Below are 24,680 nucleotides of genomic sequence, written 5' to 3' on the forward strand. Positions count from 1 at the left end.
TTCCCCTCAGCAGTACCTGTTGGAGTGGCTCGAGTGTCCTCTGTTGCCGTGCACTATTGCAAGCTGGTAGAAGAGAGTGGAGCCGCTCCTGTCCTCCTCAGTTCCTTTGTATCAGACAGATTCCGATACAGAGGGCAGGTTGGGTAGGTCATGGAAAGGACATATGCAACATATCTCAAAGAACAACAGTTATGGAAAGGTGGGTAATTGTTTTTTCTTCTTCAAGTGATTGCACATCAATTCCACTGTAAGTGACTCACAAGCAAACACACAGGGAGTTGGGTTCAGAGTCTATCTGAACAATTATTGCAAGACACCCCATCTGAAACTGGCATTGTCTCTGGACTGATGGGAATTGGCATAATGAGAAGTGAAAGTGTGGAGTGATGACCAAGTCCCTGCTTTACAAATGTCTAGAACTGGCACGTGTTCCAGGAAAGCTGCAGAAGCTGCCCGAGTTCTAGTAGAATGTGCCAACACTGCAGCTGGCTGGATAGTATTAGCCAATTGGTAGCATAAGCGAATGCGCAAAAAGATCCAGGATGAGACTTTCTGAATGGAAACTGGAGGGCCCCTACCTCTCTCTGCAACTGCTATAACGAGTTGTGTAGAGGATCTGTAGAGATTTAGCATGCTCCAGGCAGAAACTTAAAGCCCTTCTTACATCCAAGAAGTGAAGCTTTTCCTCATCTCTAAGTGTATGGGGTTTCAGAAAAAATGTGGGTACACAGATTGCTTGTTTAACACAAAATTTAGAGACTATTTTTGTAAGAAATGTCAGTTGAAGGCAGATATAAACTTTATCTTTATGAAAAACTCTATATGGGGGTTTCTGACACTAGAACTCTCCACTAACCCACCCTTCTGGCTGAGGTAATTGCCACCAGAAATGTAACCTTCACAGAGGAGAGAACAAGTTGCAAGGGGTTTGAAGGGAGGTACCATCAATTTTGTTAGGACTAAAATCAGATCCCAAGGCGGGATGGTGTCTTGTATTTGAAGGCACAGTTTGGCCATACCCTGTAAGAATCAGGTGATGCTGGAGTTGGAGAAAAGGGATCTATGATCCACTTAGATGTGAAAGGCTGAAATAGCTGCCAGATGTACCCTGATTGAGTTAATAGCCAAACTCTTTTTTAGACCTGGAAGATAGTCCAGTACGAGGTGCAAGGTGCTTACTCTGGAGATGCATCTTTCCTATGAGATCAAATGGAGAAGCACTTCCACTTAGTGAGGTAAGTGTTTCTAGATGAGAGTTTTCTGTTATTCAGAAGCACTTTTTGCACATCCTTCAAGCAGAACTTTTCAAAGGGTGTCAGTCATGAAGCATCCACAATGTTAGAGACCTTGGAGGTTAGGATGGAGCAGATGCCCATGGTCACAGGAGATTATGTCTGGATCTAACGGGAAAGACAGAGGCTCAGCTGACAAGGTTAGTAGGATTGAGTACAAGTGGTGAGGAGCCACACTAGTGCTATAAGGATGTAGCTAGCATGGTTTCATTTTATTTTGAATAAGACTCTGGGCAGTAAAGGAATCAGAGGGAAGGCTTGCAGGAGGTAATTCTTCCAGGATAGGAGAAAAACATCTCTCAGTGAGCCTGGGCTAAGTCCTCCCCAGGAACAGAATTGATGGCATTTTCTTTTTGAAAACAGATCCACTTGGGGAGTCCCCCTCAGCTGGAAGATGGACCTGGCCATGTCTGGTTCTAATGACCACTTGTGTTGATTGGAGAAGGATCTGCTCAGCTGATGCACTAGTATGTTCTGTTTTCCTGGAAGATAAGAAGCTTTGAGATGAATTGAGTGGATTATACAAAAATCTCAGAGATGGATTGCTTCCTGGAAGAGTTGCTCCTCCTTATTGGTTTAGGTAAAACATGGTCACTGAATTATGTGTCAGAATTGATCGATTTTTTCCCACTATGTGGGAAAGGAAGGCCAAGCAGGCTAGACATAGCGCTTTTAGCTTCCTGACATTTATGTGAGAATCTAGACACCTCCATGACCAAAAACCTTGCACCTGTAGGGACCTCATATGAGCTCCCCCACCCAGAGAAGACACATCTGTGACCAGCAGGAGGGTTTTCAGGATTTGTCTCAATTTTCTAGGAAACCCAGAATATAGAATGTGGACAGGACAGTGGATAGGCTACATAGGACTTGAGCCTCAGACCAACCTCTGATACACCAGTCCTCCAAGTATAGAAACACATGGACACCTAATTATTGAAGATGGGCTGCCACCACCACCATGCATTTTGTGAATTTCATAGGAGCAGCTGGCAGACTGAAAGAGAGCATCGTGAACTGATAATGGCAACCATTCATCACTTAGGGAAACAGGAAGTAGCTGGACCCGAAGCCTGTTCCCCTGAGTCTTACCTAGCAGCTCTGTGTTCTTGGAGTACCAGGGCACAGTACCCAGCCTGTCTGACTCATGAAAGCCTGCCCCACCTCTGCTTGAACCAAAACCAATCAGAAGAAAGACTTACAAAAAGCTATGAAAAGGCAGTGGGAGACACACCTAAACCCTTGGGATATGGATGACAGAATTAAGGAAACTCCCCTAGCCTCATTTGCATTGATGAAACAAGGAGGCATATTCATTAGTATTCAGAATGGAGAACAGAGATTCCACTTCAAGAACCACATAGAACTCTAGGACCAGAAAAGCAGGGAAGCACGGCATGATGGGAGATCTCTGCTCCAAATGTTAATGAACCCACACCTGCACACACCCAGCTCAATAGTTATCAGACCAATTCTAGTAATAAATCCTTTATTAGTAACCAAAATAGTGAAGCTCCCTAACTGCATTGTGAGCTACCTCTAAGGAACACCACCCAAAGCCAGGAATGATCAGCTCCCATGTCTACAGCCCTCTGGTAACTTGTCAAATTTTTTGATGCTCTCCCAAAGGGTGAAATCATATCTACTCAGGGGTGTCTGCCAGTTTGCAATCCTGAGTTTCACACTTCCTGAAGAATAAAGCTTGCAACCAAACAGATCCAGCCTAATAGGTTCATAGACTTTAAGGCCAGAAGGGACCATCATGATCATCTAATCACACCTCCTGCACATCACAGGTCACAGAACTTCACCCAAGTACTCCTGTAATAGACCAATAACTTTTGGTTGAATTACTGAAATCCTCAAACCATGATTTAAAGACTTCAAGTTACAGAGAATCCATCATTTACTCTAGTTTAAGCCAGCAAGTGACCCGTCCCCCATGCTGCAGAGAAAGGCAAAAAAACCCACAATGCCTCTGCCCATGTGACCTGGGGAAAAATTCCTTCCTGACCCCAAATATAGCAACAGTTAGACCCTGAGCATGTCAGCAAGACCCACCAGCCATATACCTGCGAAAGAATTCTCTGTAGTAACTCAGAGCCCCACCCATCTGATGTCTCATCTCCTACCGTTGGAAATATTTGCTACTAGGAGTCACAGATGGGCCACATGAAATCTCATCATACCATCCACTCCATAAACTTATCAAGATCAGTCTTGAAACCAATTAGGGTTTTTTGCCCCTAGTGCTCCCCTTGGGAGGCTATTTCAGAGCTTGACTCCTCTGATGGTTAGAAAGACACATCGAATTTCAAGCCCAAATTTGTTGATGGCCAATTCATATCCATTTGTTCTTGTACCAACATTGTCCCTTAATTTGAGTAACTTCTCTCTCTCTGGTATTTATCCTACTGATGTACTTACAGAGAGCAATCATGTCTCCCCTCAGCCTTTCTTTTGTTAGGATAAACAAGTCAAGCACCTGAAGTTTCCTCTCAGTTTGAATGCAGTTTGAATTCACCTTTCGTAAACAATGGAAACCAAAACTGCACACAGTATTCCAAATGAGTTTTCAACAGGGTATACCACCTTGTATAATGGTGGTAACACTTCCCTATTCCTAGGATTGTGTTAGCCTTTTTCATGGCTGCATCACATTGGCAGCTCATAGTCATCCTAAGATCAAGCAATTCACCCAGGTCTTTCTCCTTCTCTGTCGCTTCCAAATAATAAGTCCCCAGGTTATTGTTGTTAGTCCCTAAATCCATGAGCCTTGCACTTTGAATTATTAAATTTAATCCCACTTCTATCACTTCCATTTTCAAGATCATCCAAATATTCTAATATGCTATTCCGATCCTCCTCCTTATTGGCAAAACCTCCCAACTTTGTGTCATCCACCAATTTTATTAACACACTCCCAATTTTACTCCCAAGGTTCTCTGTGAAAATGTTTATTAAGACTGATCCCAGGACTGATCCCTGAACTCCATTAGTAACTATGCTCCATTCTGACAGTTCACCTTTCAGTGTGACCCCTTGTAGTCTTCCATTTAACCAGTCCCTTATCCACCTTTGCGTTCTCATATTAATCCCCATCTTCTCCAATTTAATAATTCCCCATGTGTAACTGTATCAAATGCTTTACTGAAATCCAGGCAGATTAGATCAACTGCCTTTCCTTTGCCTAAAAAAATCAGTTATCTTCTAAAGGAAAAAGATCAGGTTGGTTGGGCACAATCTACCTTTTGCAAAACAATATTGTGTTTTATCCCAATAACCATTTACCTCTACGTCCTTAACTACTTTCTCTCTCTTTCAAAATTTGTTCCAAGATCTTGCATGCAACAGAGGCCAGTAGTTTCCCAGATCATTTTTTCTCTTTTCTTAAAGATAGGTACTATATTAATAATTCTCCAGTCATAGAGTACAACCCCGAATTTATGGATTCATTAAAAATCCTTGCTTTTGTCCTTGAAATTTAATGTACTAGCTCCTTTAATATTCTTGAATAGAGATTATCCAGGGTCATTTGGTCCCATTAAGCTGTTTGAGTTTGGCTTCCATCACAGATACGTTAATTTCTACTCTCATATCCTTGTTTCCATTAGCTCTCCTGCCACTAATCCTAAACTTCTCATTATCCTTATTAAAAACTGAGGCAAAGTATTCGTTTAGGTATTTGGCCACGCCTGGATTATCTTTGATCTCCAATCCATCCTCAGTGCCTAGCAGTCCCATTTTTTCTTTTCTTATTTTCTTTTCACTTATATGGCTAAAAAACCTTTTACTATTAGTTTTAATTTCCTTTACGAGGTCCAACTGTGCTTGGCTTTTGGCAGTTCTCACTTTTTCCTTACACTTTCTGACCTCCGAGAGGTAGCTTTCTTTGCTGATCCAACCCATCTTCCATTCCTTATAGGCTTTCTGCTTTCTCTTAATAACCTGTTTTAGATGCTTGTTCATCCAGTTTGGTTTGCAACCCTTCCCTATGCATTTTTCCTCTTACTTGAGATGCAGGATCCAGACAGTTTCTGCAACTTGACTTAAAGTAATTCCAAGCCTCCTCATACTCAGATCCTTGAACTCTTCAGTCCAGTCCACTTCCTTAACTAATTCCCTTAAATTATTTAAAGTTTGCCCTTTTGAAATCAAGAACTCTAGATGCAGAATTCTTTTTATTTATTCTTCCGTTTAATTTAAACTGAATTAACTTGTGATCACTTGAACTAACGTTCCCCTCTACAACCAGTTATTCTATGAGGTGCTAACTACTTTTCAATACTAAATCTAAAATGGCATCAACTCTTGTTGGTTCGGTGACTATCTGGTGAAGAAATCTGTCAGCTATCACATCCAGGAATATCTGGGCCCAATTATTTTTAGTAGTACTTGTTCTCCAATCTATATCTGGGAAATTTAAGTCTCCCATAATCACACAATTCCTGGTAGTATTTATTTCATCAAAATATTAAAGAGATCTCTATCTATAGCCAAATTGGATGATAGGGGTCTGTAGCAGACCCCAAACACTATTCTAGTGAAGCCTTTGTTACCTTTCTTCCCCAAAGTGATTTTGGTCCAAACAGATTCCATTTTACCCTTCCATCGCTTCTAATTTCTTTACACTCTACTTCATCATTAATATACAATGCTACTCCTCTACCTTTAGCTTGATTTCTGTCTTTCCTGAACAGCACATACCCTTCAATACTTGTACTTCAGTTATAACTACTATTCCACCACTATTCCCAGTGATGTTATCCCTCTAATATCTGGTTTCATTTCCTACACCAGTAACTCTAGTTCCTCCATTCTGTTACCCAGGCTCCTTGCAGTAGTATACAGGCATCTGCTTGTTTCTTCTTGGCTTCACCCAGATTCCTTGCCCAATTAGGTACAGCTATTTTACTGCCAGCATCACCTATCTGGCTGTTTGTGTCATTGGTATTGGCACTATTTTTCATCCCTTGATTTCCATTTTCCTACCCTCAGTTGTTCCTTTCTCCATTGCTATCTCCTCTTTTACTTGATTTTCCTTCCACTCAATGTTAGAATACGGTGTGACAATTACATGAGCATCTCTCACTTGTCTCTCCCAAATTCCTAGTTTAAAAGTTCTTTTAATTAGTTTTAAAAAAAATTAAAATATGGAGACATACTTATTTCATAGAACTGGAAGGGACCCTGAAAGGTCATTGAGTCCAGACCCCTGCCTTCACTAGCAGGACCAAGTACTGATTTTCCCCCAGATCCTTAAGCAGCCCCCCTCAAGGATTGAACTCACAAGCCTGGGCATAGCAGCCTAATGCTCAAACCACTGAGCTATCCCTCCCCCAACCTGTGTTCTAGAAGTCTATTTCCTTCTCTACTCAGGTGGAGGCCATCACATGAGAACAGTCCTCTGTCCACGAATGCCTCCCTGTGGTCAAACATTCCAAAGCCCTCCTTATAGCACCATTGACTGAGCCATCTGTTGATCATCATAATCATATCTCACCTTCACTCTCCTCCTCTAGGGACAGGTAGAATTACATTGAAGATCAACAGAGCCTCCATTTCTTTAAGCATCTTCATCAGCCAGGAATAGTCTCCCTTGATGCATTCCAGCAAGAATATAGCACTATCACTTGTTCCCACGTGAAGGACAATCAGTGGATTCTTTCTTGCCTCTGCTAGAGATCCTCTTCAGCCTCAGGTCCACATCCTGCATCTTAGCTCCTGGCAGACAATACATCCTCCTGTAGTTCTCTGGATTGGCTATGGTGACAGGCATGTCTGTTCTTCTTATTAGGGAGTTCCCAGTGATGTAGACCTGCCCCTTGCTGTTGCTGGTACAATTCTCTACCCTTTGTCCTTCTGTTCTTTCTGGATGTAAGTCCTCTTGTCTTTTGTTTTCACTTGCAATCTTCTGCGAGTTATCCTCTAACTTCCTGGGGTTCTAAACTCTGGCTACCTCATTTACTCTTCGCCTCTTTCTGTAGGACTAGCTGCTCTTCTACCTTGTCCTCCCACATTCTGTTACTGCCTGCTGAGCCCCTTCATTTTCCAACTCAGCAAACCTGTTCCTCTGCTCTATTTCTCCTTCACTAGCTGGTCCTTTCCTCTGTCGTCTTCTTGTAGTCACATGCTTCCACTGGCCACCTTCCTCATCCAGAAGTCTACCTTCACAGTTCTTCAATCCAGGGTGCATCTGCAAGATTTGAGTTTTCCCTTCAGCCTTCTCTCTTCTTCCCTCCATTATGCATTCAAATCCCCTTCAAAACTCAACCATCATTTCTACTTGCATCTCCAAACCTCGGACCATCTCTTCCATCAGATCTATCAGGCAGCACTTCATACAAAGCATGTGTCAGATACCCACTCTAGGATAATGTACATCCTGCCATTTTCACAACCAGCCATCTTCATTGTTTCTTCCATTTCTTGGGTCACTACCACTGCTGCCTCTGTAGCCATCACAGCCTTCCCTCCTAAGCTCCCATTAAGGAAAAACAAACCACACATGCACAAAACAAAAACAGAATACCACACACTGCCCCCTCCGCCCCCAACTCCTCTTACAAATTCCCACTCAAACTCCACTGTTTTCAGGTCTGTTTGCTGGCATCTGTGCCTCCTCCCTGAGTCTTTGCTTTTTGGTATGGAAGCTTGTTGTCCCTGTCTTTCCTGCTCATTGGCAGCTGCCATCACAAAAGAAACTGAAGGGGAAGAGGTAAGAGTAAAAATATTCATAACTTTTAGAAGAGACAAAGTACTTCCTATTGGCTCATTTTGCTGTGGGCGACAGGGAGGAAGATGTCTGTCAAAAATTCTTGACTAGTTCCATGATGGCTTTACTAGTTGGTAGAGCCTCGCCAGCCAGGATTGCCAACACCAGGATGTCTACCAACTTGTGAGAGCTCTCAGACAACTCTTCTGCCTGAAATTCAAGTACAGAGGCCATTTTTTTAAAAACCTCAGTGGGCTCTGTAGTCCTCCAGTGAGTAACTTCATGGCTCTATAGCCTCATCTGGTGATGAAGACAAGGATATTCAATTGATATCTGAGGTGGTGGCTGAGGCTGCCCAAGTGAGTTCTGGCTGCTCGGTACTAGTCTTGGTACTGGGTACCAGAGAAGGGTGATCTTGATGCCTGGAACTGGTCTCAGCACCATATACTGGGGAATGGTTCTCTTGTTGCTGGTGTCTCTGGTTCACTCTCCATGACTGCATCCAAGAAGGTTGAAAGGAGGACCTGGCTGGAGGGGGAAATGCCCCAATGGTCACCAAAATGGCCACTGACGGTAAGCTGATGGCCATTGCTGGAGTTGCTGCACAGCCCATGCTCCCAACAAATCTGATGGGGGAATGTGCCATCTCCCAGACATAATAGAGAGGACCTCACCTCTAAGTCCGAGGAGGAGGATGCCTCTGACAGAGGAGGGGCCAATCCCAATGGAACTGGTGAGAGATAGCGCAAGCCCAGGGATGGCGGTAGCAGGGAAATCACAGGAGGCTTCCTTATGGATAACACAGGCCTCTGCAGAGGTTTGGATGGCAGTACTGCAGGATCTCAGAGTGGCGAGGTATGAGCACCAAATGCAGGCTTTCCACTGCCAGTGATACCAGTACCAAGAGGCTAAGCAAATCTTTTGCAGTTGCACATGCCTCTGATGTTGGTGGGACTGGCACTGTCTCTTGGCTCTACAAATGTCCTTCGGGGGACAGACTCAACAGACCTGGAACTAGCTCCAGAGGCTGCAATCCCACCTTGAGAGATGATGAGTGTTCTAGGGATGGCCTCTCTCCCAAAAGCTTTGTGGAGTGTCTGCCTCTGTCTTACTTCGATACTGAAGTGGAACCTGAGGAAGGTCTGAGTCTTTTCTTCAGTGTCAGGCAATGAGACCAAAGAGCCAGAGATATCACCGGTGATGCACCCCGTAAAAAAGTAGATGATGTTGGTGTGCTTTCCCCATGTGATGACGCCAGTGGGGATCAAAGTACTGCTTCCAAACACTTAAGTCTCGCCACCCTATCTTTTTCTGATCGAGGCTTGAAACCTTTACAAATGTGACATTTGTCATTGATGTGAGATTCTCTGAAACATTTCAGGCAGCTTGGATGCAGGTTGTTGACCACCATAGGCGTTGTGCAGGTTTGGCAGGACTTTAACCCCAGGAAGTGAGGCATTATTCTGGTATTGGTCTCAATACCAAAAGAGAAAAAAGGTCAAAAGAGACCAAAAATGGACATCTAGCCCTAAAACTATGTAAAATTGACTAAAACTAACCATAACTACTAACTTACAAATATATACAAAGAAGAATGAGGGAAGTGCTTGACTTAAGTCTGGAATTGTTCCAACAACCGTTACTGGCAGTAGGAAGGAACTGAGGGGGAGGAAGGCAGCTCCACTCTCTTATACCAGCATGCAGTGGCATGCAGCAAAAGCAGGCACTCAAGCCATCCCCATGGGTACCTTTGAGGGGGGGGAAATCTCTGACATCTGTGCATAGGGAGCACACATGCCTACAGTAGATTTGACATATGCAATCACTCAAACTTGATGATATTCAGAAAAAACAATGTCAAGGCAGGTCCTGAAATTATTTTGAGTTAGCTTCAGTAATTGTAATTTATTTCTACATCCCCTAATATCCCATGCTATTTCTCTCCATATACTATGTACTGTACCTCCTCCCCTATATTTTCCTCTTTCTTCGCCCACTTCTCCTCACAAAGACCCTCTCAATACCATAAAGTAAAATAAATATTGCAAATCTAGCTTAAAGCAATCAAAGGAGTTTTTAAAAGAACAAAATAAGAATTACCTTTAACAGTTTGGAATGTCCAACATTTAGAACATTTATGACAGCTTTGCAACTTGGTCCTTTGATCTGCTCAATAATAAAATTGAATTTAGCAGACATACGTTTCCAGTGTTCTAGTTCAGTCAATGGCCCTGAATCGTCAGCTTCTTTTCTCATCTGCTCACTCTCAATAAGAACCTGCAATCAATAAAATAACTTTAAATATAAAACAAAGTTTGTATCACTAGTTTAGATATTTCTTACTCTATGTAAACAAATGTTGCTAATCCTACAGTAACTATGTTTTTTCAAGATGTATTGTCCCCACAGATTCCACTCTTGATGTGTATGCACCCCATGAACACGAGACTGGATTGTTTGGAATGGCAGCTTCCACTGGAGGTACATGTACACCCTTTGCACCCTTCTGCTTCCCATAGTAGAAGGTATAAAGGGCAGGGAAGGTCATAACCCATGCTTAGTTCCTTTGCTAATTAGAATCCTTCAGAAGGAGTACTTAAATCAGCCAGGGCAGAGAGCTGGACATAGAATCACAGAATCATAGAAATATAGTGCTGGAAGAGACCTTGAGAGGTCCTCAAATCCAGCTGCCGGCACTGAGGCAGGACCAAGCATACCTAGACTATCCCTGACAAGTGTTTATCTAACCTGTTCTTAAAAGCCTCTAATGATGGGTGTTCCAGAAGCTCCTTTGAAAACCTCTGCTTGATTACAGTGCTTGCTTATTCTTATAATTGTAAAGTTTTCTAACACATAATCTAAATCTCTCTTGATGCAGAGTAAACTCATTATTTCTTTTTCTACCTTCTGTGGACATGAAGAATAATTGATCACTATCATCTTTTATAACAGTATTCAACATATTTGAAGGCTGTTATCAGGTCCCTCCTCAGTCTTCTTTTCTCAAGATTAAACAGGCCCAGGTTTTTTAACCTTTTCTCACAGGTAGGCTTGGTAGGCTTCAATTTAAATCAACAGATGTTGGTAAACTTCTATTTCAGCTAAAACATTGAAATCGATGAAAAAACAGCCACAGGTAATAGTAGGCACAAGTGCAGCCTCCCCTTATACTTGTACTTGCAGGGATCAGGCAGGTGTCACTGGCCCTGTGGCAGCTCAGAGAGCCCTCTGCAGCACTGTTGTCAAGGGAAGGAGAGAGTGAGAGGGCTTCTTGGTCTGCCACAGATCTAAAGACACTGGATCCCTGCAGGAGCAAGATGAAATGGAAGGCTGAACAGTGTTATAATGTTCAGCCAGTAGATAGCATTGAGTGTAACATATCTTATTTACGCTAACTTCAGCCACACCTGCACTACATTAAAGGATCTTATAGAGGACATATCTCTGTTGTATGACCTTAGGAAAGAAGCTCTGTAGCCAGTCCATATCTGGTACAAAAGCCTGATGTGCAGCACTGTGTACAAGGTCTACATGACATGCTGTAAGAAGTAATGTAGTGCAAGAGGAGAACAGAAACAGAAGGAACAAATCAACACAGATTGCAGACAGAAGGAAAGAAAAGCAACAAAGTTTGCATGATCTCATCAACATGCCACTTTTCAATGCCCCCAAGAACTTTAATTTTGACAAAACTTTCAGAATACACAGACCGGAAGCAATATTTTGCAAGATTTCACATTGCAACCAAATTCCACAAGGAAACTGGACGCACAGCAAGATATGCTCTTTAATTTATGCTATGGGAAGAAGGCTGAGCATATCTTTAAATCATTCACCTTTACTGAAGACTGTGACAAAGATGACTATAAAAGAGTTTGGGCACTATTTGACGCATACTTTCCACTGCCAAGAAATAAAGGTTTATGAAAGAGCATGCTTTCACCAGAGAATTCAAGAACCAGGGAAAATGTTGAATATTTTATAAGAATTCTGTATGCACTGGCTATGGTGATCAGACAGCAAGTGTGAAAAATTGGGACGAGGTGGGGGGTAACAGGAGTCTATATAAGAAAAAGACCCAAAAACTGGGATTGTCCCTATAAAATTGTGACATTGGTCACCCTAGCACTGGATGAAAACTGTCATTCTATGAATGCAAAACATGTAAATATCAGAGATAGGCTGATTATTGGGTTATCAGACAAAAGCCTTTCACAGAAGCTACAATTAAAAACAGACACTTCACACAGAAAAGGGAAAAGCAGTCTGAGCTAGCAAAACAGAAAAACCTAGGACAACTTCTCAAACTTGAAAAATCTAAATTAACTTAGAAGTTGTAGATGTTAAAAGTAATTACCAAAAGTCTCCTGAGACAAGAGGGGCAGACTTAAACCAAACAGCAAAAAGCATTTTAGACTAAATACACAAGAAGTAGAAAACTTCACAACTCAAGATGTATGTCCAACTAAAGTAAAATATGTAAAACATGCATAGAATATATAAATTTTGCAGCTTATTAGAATCAAGAGCCATTGTTTCTGGAATCTATCATGCCTGATGATACAGAGCCTGCCTGGACAGTGAACTGAAAAGACTATTGACTTTAAAATTGACTCAGGAGCAGATGTGACCATCATCTCAGAAGGGACTTACAATCACTTTCAATACCTCCCAGAGCTGAAATCATGTGACTCAGCCTTGATTAGCCCTGGAGATATTCTGAACTGCACAAGCCAGTTCATCACAGAAACAATTTACAAAGACAAAAAGCTATGTATTCAGATCATATATGATCAAAGATCAAAGACCAACAATCTTCCCAGCTGCATCATGGCAGCTATGATGGGCCTAGTGAGAAAGGTGGAAGAACTCAATGGAATATTTGGTGATAGTGAACTTTTAAAAGAAGGCTAAGTACAAATAACCATAAAAGGCAATGCTAAATCATACAGTTTCATTACTTCATAAAGTGGAAACTGAGTTAAAGAGAATGAAATAGGTTGGCATAATTGAGAAAATCTCTGGGCAAGCACCCTGGTGTGCCCCAATAGTACCAGTTATAGAGAAAAATGGAAAAATACAAATCTGTTTGAATCTTAAAAGACTAAATGAAGCAGTTGCGACTGAAAAATACATCCTCCCAACACTGCATGACTTTCTTTTCAAAGTGAAAAGAGCTACAGTATTCTCCAAACAAATACTTGTGGCATAGATGGTGTACTGTTGCAACAACATGGATCTGTGTGGAAGCCAGTTGCATTTTGCTCTTGCACACTCACAAAAGCAGAAAAACTATAAGCACAGATTGAAAAGGAATGCCTAGCAAGTGTATACATATCTCAAGACTTCTACAGATATCTGTGTGGATTGGATGCTTTTACACTGATAACAGACCATAAATCACTTACAACCTTCATCAATGGAAAAGACCTGGATCAAGCACCTCTAAGATTCCAGTGTCTACCGATAAAGTTAATGTAATTTAACCCAATTGCTAAATACATTCCTGGGGGAAAATGCGGTAGAAGCAAAAAGACTGTCACGGACCCGAGCATCACACTCAACTACCTGTGAACTTGAAAATGACATACAAGCCTATGTGGATGCTGTGGATGCATAAAGACCAGTGTCAGAAAATAGACTACACTACAGCAAGTAACATCGACAGATACAGTTTCAAGAAGTTCTAAGTTACATTAGGGGTGGGTGGCCTAAATATCTAAGGAAATTAAGGAAGTGACAAGAGTACTTTGCAGTATGTGGACAAATGAGCCAAATGGACTTGTGATGAAAGGTGACTGCATCTTATTTCCAAATGAAATTAAAGGAGAAATCCTAAACCTCATCCAAGAAGGACATCAAGGACTAACTAAATGCTGTGAATGGACTAACCAATCAATGTAGTGGTAAGGAAAGAGGATGTGAAGTGAAGGCGAGGAGAAATGCTGCTTTCATGGATAGGTGTATGTAGGAGCAGGTTGCCATGGATTCAAATAGAGAGCTGGTGAGACAGCACAAAACTAGTCTCGGATCCAAGGTGGGGTGGGGTCTTGGATCTGAGGGTAAAGGTTTTGAGGGCCCTTAAGGAATCTTTTTGTTAATGGTTGGGTAAATATGGAATGACCTTCTATCTTGGAATGGAATACAGTAATGGCAGCCAGATGTACACGAACTGAGCTTGGGAACAGTCCTGATCTTTTAAGTTCTATAATGTACCCTAGAATGAATGGTAAAGGAGTGTTCATTGCAGGGACATGGTTGGTATCACACCAAGTCCGGAATCTTTTCCATTTATGCAGGTAAGTATAACGAGTTGTAGCACATCTTCTATTTAAAAGAATCTCCTTTACCTCTTCCAAACAGCTCAGCTCTGGATCCTGAAACCATGAAGGAGCCATGCCTTCAGATGGAAAAGTTCTCGATTTGGATGGAGGATTTGGCTTGCATCCTGCAAGAGGAGGTGTAAAGTCAATTGCAGGGTGATTGGTGGACAGACATTCATGTGCATGAGGTAAAGATACCGTATCTGTCATGGGCATGATGGGGCTATGAGAATGACTCTGGCTCATTTCATCTGTATCTTGTGAAGTACTATGAGCAGTAGGGGAAAGGGTGGAAAGGTGTTGAGTAAGGGTGCATCCCATGTATGAGGAAGGTGTCTCCAGAGATCAATGACCCAAAACCACTCTTGAGCAGCATTGTGGACAACTGACATTTTCAGGAATGACGAAGAGATATATGCTTGGGAATCCCCAGCAGCTGCTAATGTGTTGTAGGGTTCTTGTGTCTAACTCCCACTCATGGACTTGTGAGGATCTCCTGCTTAATGAGTCTGCCATGGTGTTCTGGTGTCCAGGTAGGTATGCAGCAGCGAGAGAGGAATAGAATGGAATACCCTTTGTTGATGATTTCTAGAACCCACTTGTCCGAGGTGATTTGTCACCATGATGGGTAGAAGGGGGTCAAGAGGTAGACAAACTGATAGGTTATTGGACATGGTTGCAGCAACTGGACCTGGCGAAGGCATCTTGGGGCATCAACCAAATTTTCAAAATTGTTGTTTGGAAGTGGATGGGGAGGCGTAGTCCCTTGCGCTAGTGTCTGTCTGCGTGTGGGAGGAGGTCTGTGTCACCTGCATTGTGCCATACTATTGCTGAGGGGTGAAATGTGGAGGTTGAGGCCTTAGGGTATGTTGATATCTACCCTGTCTTCTCTTCCGTTCTGGTGCATGTATACCAAGTGAATGCAGCATTACTCTAGAATCTTTTAAAGAATGTAGGACTCATCCATGCACTCAGCGAAGAGTTTAGATCCTTCGAAGGGCAGATCTTTCACAGTGGTCTGCACCTCTCTGAGGAACCCTGAGAGGTGAAGCCATGAGGCTCATCTAATCATCACCAATGTTGCAACAGAGTGGGCTGCCATGTCTGTGGCGTCCAGAGATGCTTGCAGCGCCACGTGAGCCAGAAGTTGTCCTTCCATCACCAGTGCCAGTGAGATCTGGGACCCGTTTCAAATCCCTAATCATTTTAGTTGTCCTTCTCTGAACCTTTTCTAATGCCCGTATATCTTCTGTGAAATGAGGAGACCACATCTGTGCGCAGTATTCAAGATGTGAGCACACCATGGATTTATATACGGGCAATAAGATATTCTCCGTCTTATTCTCTATCCCTTTTTTAAGGATTCCTAACTTCCTGTTTGCTTTTTTGACTGCCGCTGCACACTGCGTGGACATCTTCAGAGAACTATCTATGATGACTCCAAGATCTCTTTCCTGATTAGTTGTAGCTAAATTAGTCCCCATCATATTGTATATAGTTGGGGTTATTTTTTCCAATGTGCATTACTTTACATTTATCTACATTAAATTTCATTTGCCATTTTGTTGCTCAATCACTTAGTTTTGTAAGATCTTTTTGAAGTTCTTCACAGTCTGCTTTGGTCTTAACTATCTTAAGGAGTATCATCTGCAAACTTTGCCTCTTCACTGTTTACCCCTTTCTCCAGATCATTTATGAATAAGTTGAATAGGATTGGTCCGCGGACTGACTCTTTGGGAACACCACTAGTTATCCCTCTCCATTCTGAAAATTTACCATTTATTCCTACCCTTTGTTTCCTGTCTTTTAACCAGTTCTCAATCCATGAAAGGATCTTCCCTTTTATCCCATGACAACTTAATTTATGTAAGAGCCTTTGGTGATGGGCCTTGTCAAAGGCTTTCTGGAAATCTAAGTACACTATGTCCACTGGATCCCCCTTGTCCACATGTTTGTTAACCCCTTCGAAGAACTCTAATAGATTAGTAAGACATAATTTCCCTTCACAGAAACCATGTTGACTTTTGCCCAACACTTTATGTTCTTCTATGTCTCTGACAATACTATTCTTTACTATTGTTTCAACTAATTTGCCTGGTACTGACGTTAGACATACCAGTCTGTAATTGCTGGGATCACCTCTAGAGCCTTTTTTAAATATTGGTGTTACATTAGCTATCTTCCAGTCATGGGTACAGAAGCTGATTTTCAGGACGGGTTACAAACCATAGTTAATAGTTCCACAGTTTCACATTTGAGATCTTTCAGAACTCCTGGGTGAATGCCATCTGGTCCCGGTGACTTATTACTGTTAAGTTTATCAATTAATTCCAAAACCTCCTCTAGTGGCATTTCAATCTGTGACAATTCCTCAGATTTGTCACCTACAAAGGATGGCTCAGGTTTGGGAATCTCCCTAACATCCACAGCAGTGAAGACTGAAGCAAAGAATTTTTTAGTTTCTCTGCAATGACTTTATTGTCTTTAAGTGCTCCTTTTGTATCTTGATAGTCCAGGGGCCCCACTGGTTGTTTAGAAGGCTTCCTGCTTCTAATGTACTCAAAAAACATTTTGTTATTACCTTTTGAGTTTTTGGCTAACTGTTTTTCAAACTCCTTTTTGGCTTTTATTACATTTTTACACTTAATTTTGCAGAGTTTATACTCCTTTCTATTTACCACACTAGGATCTGACTTCCACTTTTTAAAAGATGCCTTTTTACTCCTTCCTTTACATGGCTGTTAAGCCACAGTGGTTGTTAAGAAATGGAGTACTCCACCTCTTCCTGCTTGCTAGAAATGGGTTGTGTTGTCCTTGGTAGTGAAGGACAGCGATGTAGTGTCTCCATGGAAGAGGTATGAGCCATGGGAAGCTTGGTACAAAGGAGCAGCGACTCTGGAGTGTCAGGAACAATCTGGTCTCTTGGGTACAGAAACTCCTATGCTACCAGTAGGAGCATCATTGGTACCAGTGACTGTGCAGAGATTGAGGATATCGCTGGTGCCAAGAATGAAGTGCATTCTCTTGAGTGAACTGTAGATGGTGCCAAGGGTTGCATCAGTGCTGAGGGCTTGGTTGGTGCTGATGACTTGCCTGGTGCCGAGGGCTTGGCCAGTGCCAAGGATTTGGTCAGTGCTGATTATTTGGTCAGTACCAACGCACTCAAAGTCATTTTAGTTGAGGCAGTCAGTACTGATTTCAAAATCTTTGAACTGTTCTTCTTGATCCCAAGTGACAGTGTTCCTAAATGTAGTCCTGCATGTTTAGGGTCCTTGGACCTCTCGCTAGTGCTGGTAGCAGAGATGCCTGGGTGGTTGTAGGAGCTAAGTCTCACCCTGGAAGATATCAAGGCTATCGACTTCACAAAGGATGCCTTTCTTTGAGGCACCTCCCTGATGGGTGAGCTTGGGGCCCCTTTCTTCTCATCTGGGTGAGAGAACCTAGATTTTCTGTTAGTGGTGTGCGGTATGTCGGGGGTCAACCAATGACTGTGCTAATGATGGACTACCACAGAGGAGAGGTATTGAGACCAGGGTCTGAGGCAGGTTGTAGTGAACTCTCCATTCATAAAAATTTTAGTCTCAGTTCTGGACCACGCTTTCAATTTGAGGCAGTAGGTGTACTTTTGTGATACATGCCCCTCACCCAAGCAACATACACACTATGAGTGACTATCTGTTGCTTACAAGGATGCCCTCACAACATGAGAAGTACCTCTTAAACCCAGAGGATATGAGCATAGCCCCCAAGAAGGGAGAACTTTTTGGTAGGGAAGGGCATAGAAAAAAGGAAACCTATGCTAATCTAAAAAGTAATGGAGAGGAAAGAACAAAGAGGAAAAAAAATTAAGGGGGAATAAGAAAAATAAAGGAAACAGCTAATAACTACCAAGTTACAATGGAAACATTACTATTACTAAAGGTACTATAGAGGTATGAAGGGCTCTTCTCAGGATTTCGTCCCAGACCAAGGGTGGTTGAGAAGGAACTGAAAGAGGTTGGACTGCACAGTGCTATAGAGATACCGCTCATGGCGTGAGATGGGCAGGAGCACATGGGGCGGAGCACACTGCTACCAAAAATCTCTGATCCCAGGCAGAGGGATGCTATCACATCTACAGTGGAGTACGCATAAGGACACTACTTGAAGAACTTCTCCACCTCATGCTGTTAAATCCATTTTGAAAATCAGGTGAAGGTCCTGCAAGTTGCTGGTGGGCATTTCGGCAGCAATCTCTGAACTGCCAAATGCATCTCTTGGAGGGGGATGCTGACATGTCAGCTGTGACACAGTTGAAACTGCTCATACCTGTTGTGTTAGCTGTAGATTCCCCCTATATAAACCAGTGCTTCTAGAGCAGAGTTACAAGCACAGATTGATGCAATCTCATTATCATCCAGACCTGGTACGACCAACAGTGGGTACAGAACTTTCACATTAAGAAGCAGATGTTCCTGGAGGTTTGTGAAAAGTTTACATCAACCATCCTGCACCAAGACACCCACCTTCATGAGAGAGTCCATGCTGGTCCAGAAGCAGGTCACTATAGCCATCTAGAAGCTGGCTACCTCAGACTGCTACATGTCTGTGGCTAACCAGTTTGAAGTTAGCAAATCAACTGTGGGGATTGTTGTGGCAGAGCTTTGTGAGTTGATCAGGATTATAACATATCGAAAGGTGGGGGTTTCCCAAATGGTTCTGAAATAATTGCTGGTTTTGAGAGAATGGGCTTCCCAAACAGCACCAGAGCCACTAATGAGACTAATGTGCCTATAGTTTGGCCTCTGCAAGATGCGCATGAGTATATAAACCACAAAGGGTTCTACTCCATTGTTAAGCAAGCCATGGTCAACCACAGAGCAGAATTGTGGACACTAACATGAGATGCACTGGCAGGGTGCTCTGTAGATCAGGGCTTTATGTTTAAGGACAAGCTAGGACATTATTTCCACTGAATGGCATTGTTATAAATGGAGTTACTGTCCCCACTGTTATTCTAAGGCACCCTGCTTAACTCCTGTTGCCATGACTTATGAAACTGTAACTTGATTTCAGAAGAGCTGGCAAAGATGTTCAATTACACACTTAGTAGCTGTAGGATGGTGGTGAAATGTGCATTTGGCAGATTGAAATCACATAGGTGCTGCCTTCAAAACCGTCTGGTTGCCAGTGTTGCCACTGCAGTCTGCACAATGTCTATGAGGACAAGGGGGAATCTTTTCATCAGAAATGGACCCAGAACACTGCTGGATTTCTGAACTGGTACACACAGCCAGATAGTGCACCCCCCATGACTGGTGCTAGATCCACAAGCACAACAAAAATCAGGGATGTTTTGTGCTCTGACATAATGGATTTGCATGGTCCAATGCACGAGAGGGAATGAAATGGTATTTGAGGTTGTGCTGCGGATGGGTGTATGGCAGCTATGGGATTTTTTTTTCAATGTAGTAGTATTACGTATTATGAATTTTATAAACACTTCCATGAAATGTATGGAGATATGTATTTTATCAATACTGGCAATGTATTGCAACTCAAAGTTTATAGATTGCTGTGATCAAACTTCGTAAATTTTTATTATGAAATTTATTGAGAATGTACATGTGATGTCACTCATTACAGTCTGTGCCACTTTTAAGTTACACGTAATAAAACTTGCCATTATAGCCTTGTGTGCTTTATTTTACATAGATATTTACATATCACTGTAAGAACCAGAAAGGCAGATTGGCTATTAACAACACATACAAACAACAAGCAAACGGTGCCAAAACAGTGAAAGGTGCATGTTCTGAAATGACATGTCCAGCTATTCCTGGGTCTCCCCTGCCCCCTGTTCTCCTTGGCATTTCTTGTGAATTCTGCATGTGTGGACTGCAACTGGACTGGATGAATTCACAAGGTATATTTCTCTGTTCTATGTGCTACTGTGTTCATTGCCTGTGACATGGTCCAGCACCCCCTGAATTGAGGAAAGGCCACATAGTCTGCAGGACACAATAGCATTGAAGGGACTCAAAGTGTGGGGCTGTAGCTGAAGGTGGGGCCTGAAGTCTGATAGTTGTGAGCACAAGTAACTGTTCAAAGAGCTCCTTCTGCTGCGCTTTCTTCCTAAACCTGCAGTCATGCTCCATGAATCTCTCCACGAATCTCATGCTGTGCAGTTTCCGTCTCTCTTTCCACCCTCCTTGCATCCTCATCTTTTTGATACTCCATTTGGTCCTTCTGGAATTCAGTCTGCTGATTTATTTTATCTAGAAGCTCTCCCATCCATTCATCTCAGACTCACTCTCGCTCCATGCCTGCAGTAGGTGGGTCCACTCCTCCAGGCTCCCTGTGTTTGTGTGTTTAGTGCCATGTGTTTGCCCTGCCGAGGTGGAAGAGCCTTGAAAGGAAAAATATCATGATAAAAAATTACATTTCCACTCTATAAAATACTGCTTTAATTCTAAGTCAAAAGATGATACTTTTTATCAGTGAGCTTTGTTTCATTCATACAAAAAACATTGGCCATTTCAGACATCCTTTGGAGCAGCACTGAAAACCATCACACGCCATGGTAAGACAGAGCTATAAAATTCAGTTGAAATCTACATTTCTACATCCTGTTCATTTATTCTAGGGAGGAGGATGACTTGTAAGTGATCTAGTCACTAGTTATGATTTTTCAATCTTTCAGGCAGGGCAAACTCTAGAGAATACTATCATTCTGGGGGTCCCTAAGTGGAAGAATGAACTACTGCTCCAGGCCAGTGAAAGACAGCCATCCACGTATGGTATGGAGATATTTAGGTGTCTAGTGACAGCCAATCTCATCTTGGAAGGGAGGGGGCTTATGAGTTACAGGGGTGGCTTAATAAGCAATGGATGAAAATTTGTGGTAAAAATCAACAAGATGCTGATTCAGCATGGAGACACAGTACAGCCTCCTTACAAGCATCTTGTGTCCAGGCAAAAACGTGACTGGTTGGCATGGGGACTCCTAACACAGACAGACAGCAACCCTCCTCGTAATTTGAACCCATATTTTAAAGTCAGCTATGGATCAAATATACACAGTATGGTTTTGTTTGGACTCATAACACCCAAGGTTTTTTTGGAACTCAGTTTCAAGGCAGTCCAGGACAGTGCAGATGTGGCTGATTTATAAGGTGTGCTGTAGCACACGGGTGAGGTATGTGAGGCTATTAATTGTGGTGCCTAACCCATACTTAATCCGCGAGTGTAGCTGAAGCCTGGCCTGACCTGAGCAATTAAAACTTGGAAGGAGGCCTCATTGCTTGGAAGACAGATTTAGGCAAACAGATCACTAGGCTGAAATAAATAGGTCAGTAGGCTAAAAAGACAGAATGTCTGAGCCAGCTAAGATAACAGGGTGAACATACAGCGAACCATTTACTAACAGTGGACAAGATAAATTAGGAATGTATTCACAAGGAAAAGAATAAGTCAAGTGTGGACAATTCCTGGACACAGCATGCTGTACAGGAACTGGTTGCCGCAAAGTAATCAAGACAATCCATAAACATGTGATACAGTGTACAGTAAATACAATGTAATGTATAAATGTATATAAAAGGAAGAGGTTTTCTATGTAATGTTGAATGTGTGGCACATCTTACACCCACCCACGTTTGGGTCTGATCAACTGAGCATAGCTTTGCAGTATGTCAAATAAAGGAACCTGAGTGACGAAATCTGGAGTCTTGAGTTTTTGGGATCCCAGAGAACTGGATGAAGTATTCTCCAAGAAGTGGACAAAGTTTCTGGATAAGAGAAGTGGAAATATCTCGGAAGGAATCCCAACAGTGAGGAACTAGTAAAAATGTTATGATAACTGCTTAACCTTTTCCTTTCTGGGTTGTCCATTTTGACTCCTACATGGAGTCAGAGGGAAGGGGGGTACTAGTGAATGTCATAGGTTTTACACTGACCAGAAGCACACAGAAACCACGGCTTGTATTAATACTTCATAGGGTCATAAGCCATAAATCATTCCCATTCATATATTAATAAAAACAAACATGGTGGCAGAAACTTACCAGGCTCTTACTCTGATGCCTGTTCTGAAGTTACCTGCTTCCCAGCTGTAGCTGTTGCAGCAGGATAGCTTCAACTGTTAGCAGTGTCAGCATCAGGGTCACTTCTTGCCCTTCCTCCAATGATTAGCTCTTCTCCAGCAATGCCTGTGATCAAGGGCAGGGGGGCTATAAGAGTGCCATCTCTGTTCAGCAGATTGTCATGCAACACTGTGGGCTCAGTGCTCACCACAGTTCCCAGAACTCAGCTGAATTCCTCGTAAAAGAGATAGGAAGACAAGGAGTTCTCAGAGGCGCCATTAGTATCCTTAACTTTGCAGCAGTCTACATTCAGCCGCTTCATTCACTTTCTGCATTGTTCTGGTGTCCAGTTGATCCTCAACATCTCCAGATACTTGGATATAGCTTTGAAGACGTGATCCTTTCTTATGTTCTTGCTGACATCAAATGTCTTGCTCACCTTCCACCAGAGGTTAACCAGAAACCAGCTGTGTCCCTCTGGCCACCTAGCAGCATGCTTCATGCTTCATCTTTGTGCTGGTCATAGCTAATATAAGTTAAGGTTGACTGTGTTTCCAATTGAGCAGTCCATGTGGAAATGAGGAATTAAACACCAAGCAGCTATATTTGAATCAGGAAGTTGCTTCCAGTTCCTGGGAAGCAAGTGGGAAGTTTTGGGATGGAATGGCTGGAAAGCACACCCAAGGAGATTATGGGATAGTGAAGACAGACTCTTCAGACCTGAATCTGCCAACCCGGACGTGAGCTGCATCCATGCTGCAAAATACCTAGGCTTTGACCCACATCAGAGAAGGACTTGGTCTCTAACCAATCCCCCAGCAGGGTCCAAGGACCCAAGTACAGAGGGGTTACTGGCCTAAGTCAGGCTGATTCAGGGTGACCAGATAGCAAGTGTGAAAAACTGGGAAGCTTTTTTTTTTCGGGGGAGGGGGGCGGGGTATAGCTGCCTATGTACGATAAGACCCCTAATATTGGGACAGTCCTGATAACATCAGAACATTTGGTCACTCTAGACTGATTTCTGTGTGGATGGAAGGGGGGCGAGGGCTTAAACTTGGACCAGGCTTAGTGTGCTTTGTAAACATAGCCATAAATTTTGCTGCTACGTGCTTGTACTAATCTCTTGTACTCCTCCTTGGCAATTGGTCTGTTTCCACTTTTTGTAGGATTCCTTCTTGATTTTCAGGTGATTAAAGAGCTCCTTGTACAGCCATATTGGCCTCTGACTATTCTCACTCTCTTTCCTTCACATCAGGCTACTACGCCTTTAATATTGTCTCTTTGAGAAATTGTCAGGACTCCTGAACTCCTTTTCCCTATATTTTCTTAACATAGACCAATGTTGGCAAGGCTGTAAGAAAATTCATCAACTCTAAAATAGCTGCCCTCCTGGCTACCCCCACTACCTTCTGAAACAAGAAGTTGTCCTGAATACATTCCAAGAACTTATTGGACATTTTGGGTTTTGCCTTATTATTTTTACTACAGATGCCTGGGTAGTTACAGTCCCTTAAAACACAGGTCTCATGTTTTAGACATTTCTGTTCCTTTTCCTACAAATGCCTCCTCCTCTTGATTTGTTGATCAATAATAGACCCCTACCATGACATTGCCATGTTTTCCCCCCTTTTATCTTCACCCAGATTTTTAACTGGTCTGCCTCCCACCCCCTTCAGGACCTAAGAACAAGTGTATGTATTATTGATGTATAATGCAATATCACCTCTTTTTTCGCTATCTGTCCTTCTTGAACAAGCTATACTTCTCTATACCAATATTCAAGTCATGAGATTTAATCCACCAAGTCTCAGCAATACCAGTTAAGTCATAATTTAGCTTGTCTACCTATACTTCAAGTTCTCCATCTCTATTCCCCATACTCCTTGCATTTGCGTACAGACGTCTAAGTTGTTAATAGATTCCCCCACTGTTTCCCTCTTGTTGTTCCCATGACTATCAGAATTTTCCATTCCCCCTCAAACATCTAGCCTTCTGTTAAGCTCTCCTTTTTATACCTACTTGTAGACTTTTGTCATTTGCCCCTCTGAACCTAGTTTAAAACCCTCCTTACCAGGTAGGCTTGTCAGTGTGAGAAGAGGCTCTTCCCCTTCTTGGTCAAGTGGACCCCATCTCTTCCTAGCAGTCCTCCTTCCTGGAACAGCATCCCATAAGAAAATGGCCATATTGGGTCAGACCAATGGTCCATCTAACCCAGAATCCTGTCTTCCAACAGTGGCCAATGCCAGATGTTTCAAAGGGGAATGAACAGACCAGGCCAATGATCAAA

General features: G+C 42.5%; 2 protein-coding genes across 2 annotated transcripts in view; both read right to left on the reverse strand.

Annotated features, from left to right (window-relative positions):
* DNAH8 (dynein axonemal heavy chain 8) overlaps positions 1 to 24,680 on the reverse strand; it is a 593,210-nt gene that overhangs the window by 512,172 nt on the left and 56,358 nt on the right. The window contains exon 9 of the mRNA XM_050948396.1: positions 10,108 to 10,284. Coding sequence (XP_050804353.1) covers positions 10,108 to 10,284 — 177 coding nt within the window. The remainder of the gene's footprint in view (positions 1 to 10,107; positions 10,285 to 24,680) is intronic.
* The window catches only part of LOC127048750 (myb/SANT-like DNA-binding domain-containing protein 2), a 366,512-nt gene that overhangs the window by 187,348 nt on the left and 154,484 nt on the right, over positions 1 to 24,680 (reverse strand). The gene's annotated exons all lie outside the window — the stretch shown is intronic.

Source organism: Gopherus flavomarginatus, chromosome 4, assembly GCF_025201925.1.
Source record: "Gopherus flavomarginatus isolate rGopFla2 chromosome 4, rGopFla2.mat.asm, whole genome shotgun sequence".
Taxonomy (NCBI): Eukaryota; Metazoa; Chordata; order Testudines; family Testudinidae; genus Gopherus; species Gopherus flavomarginatus.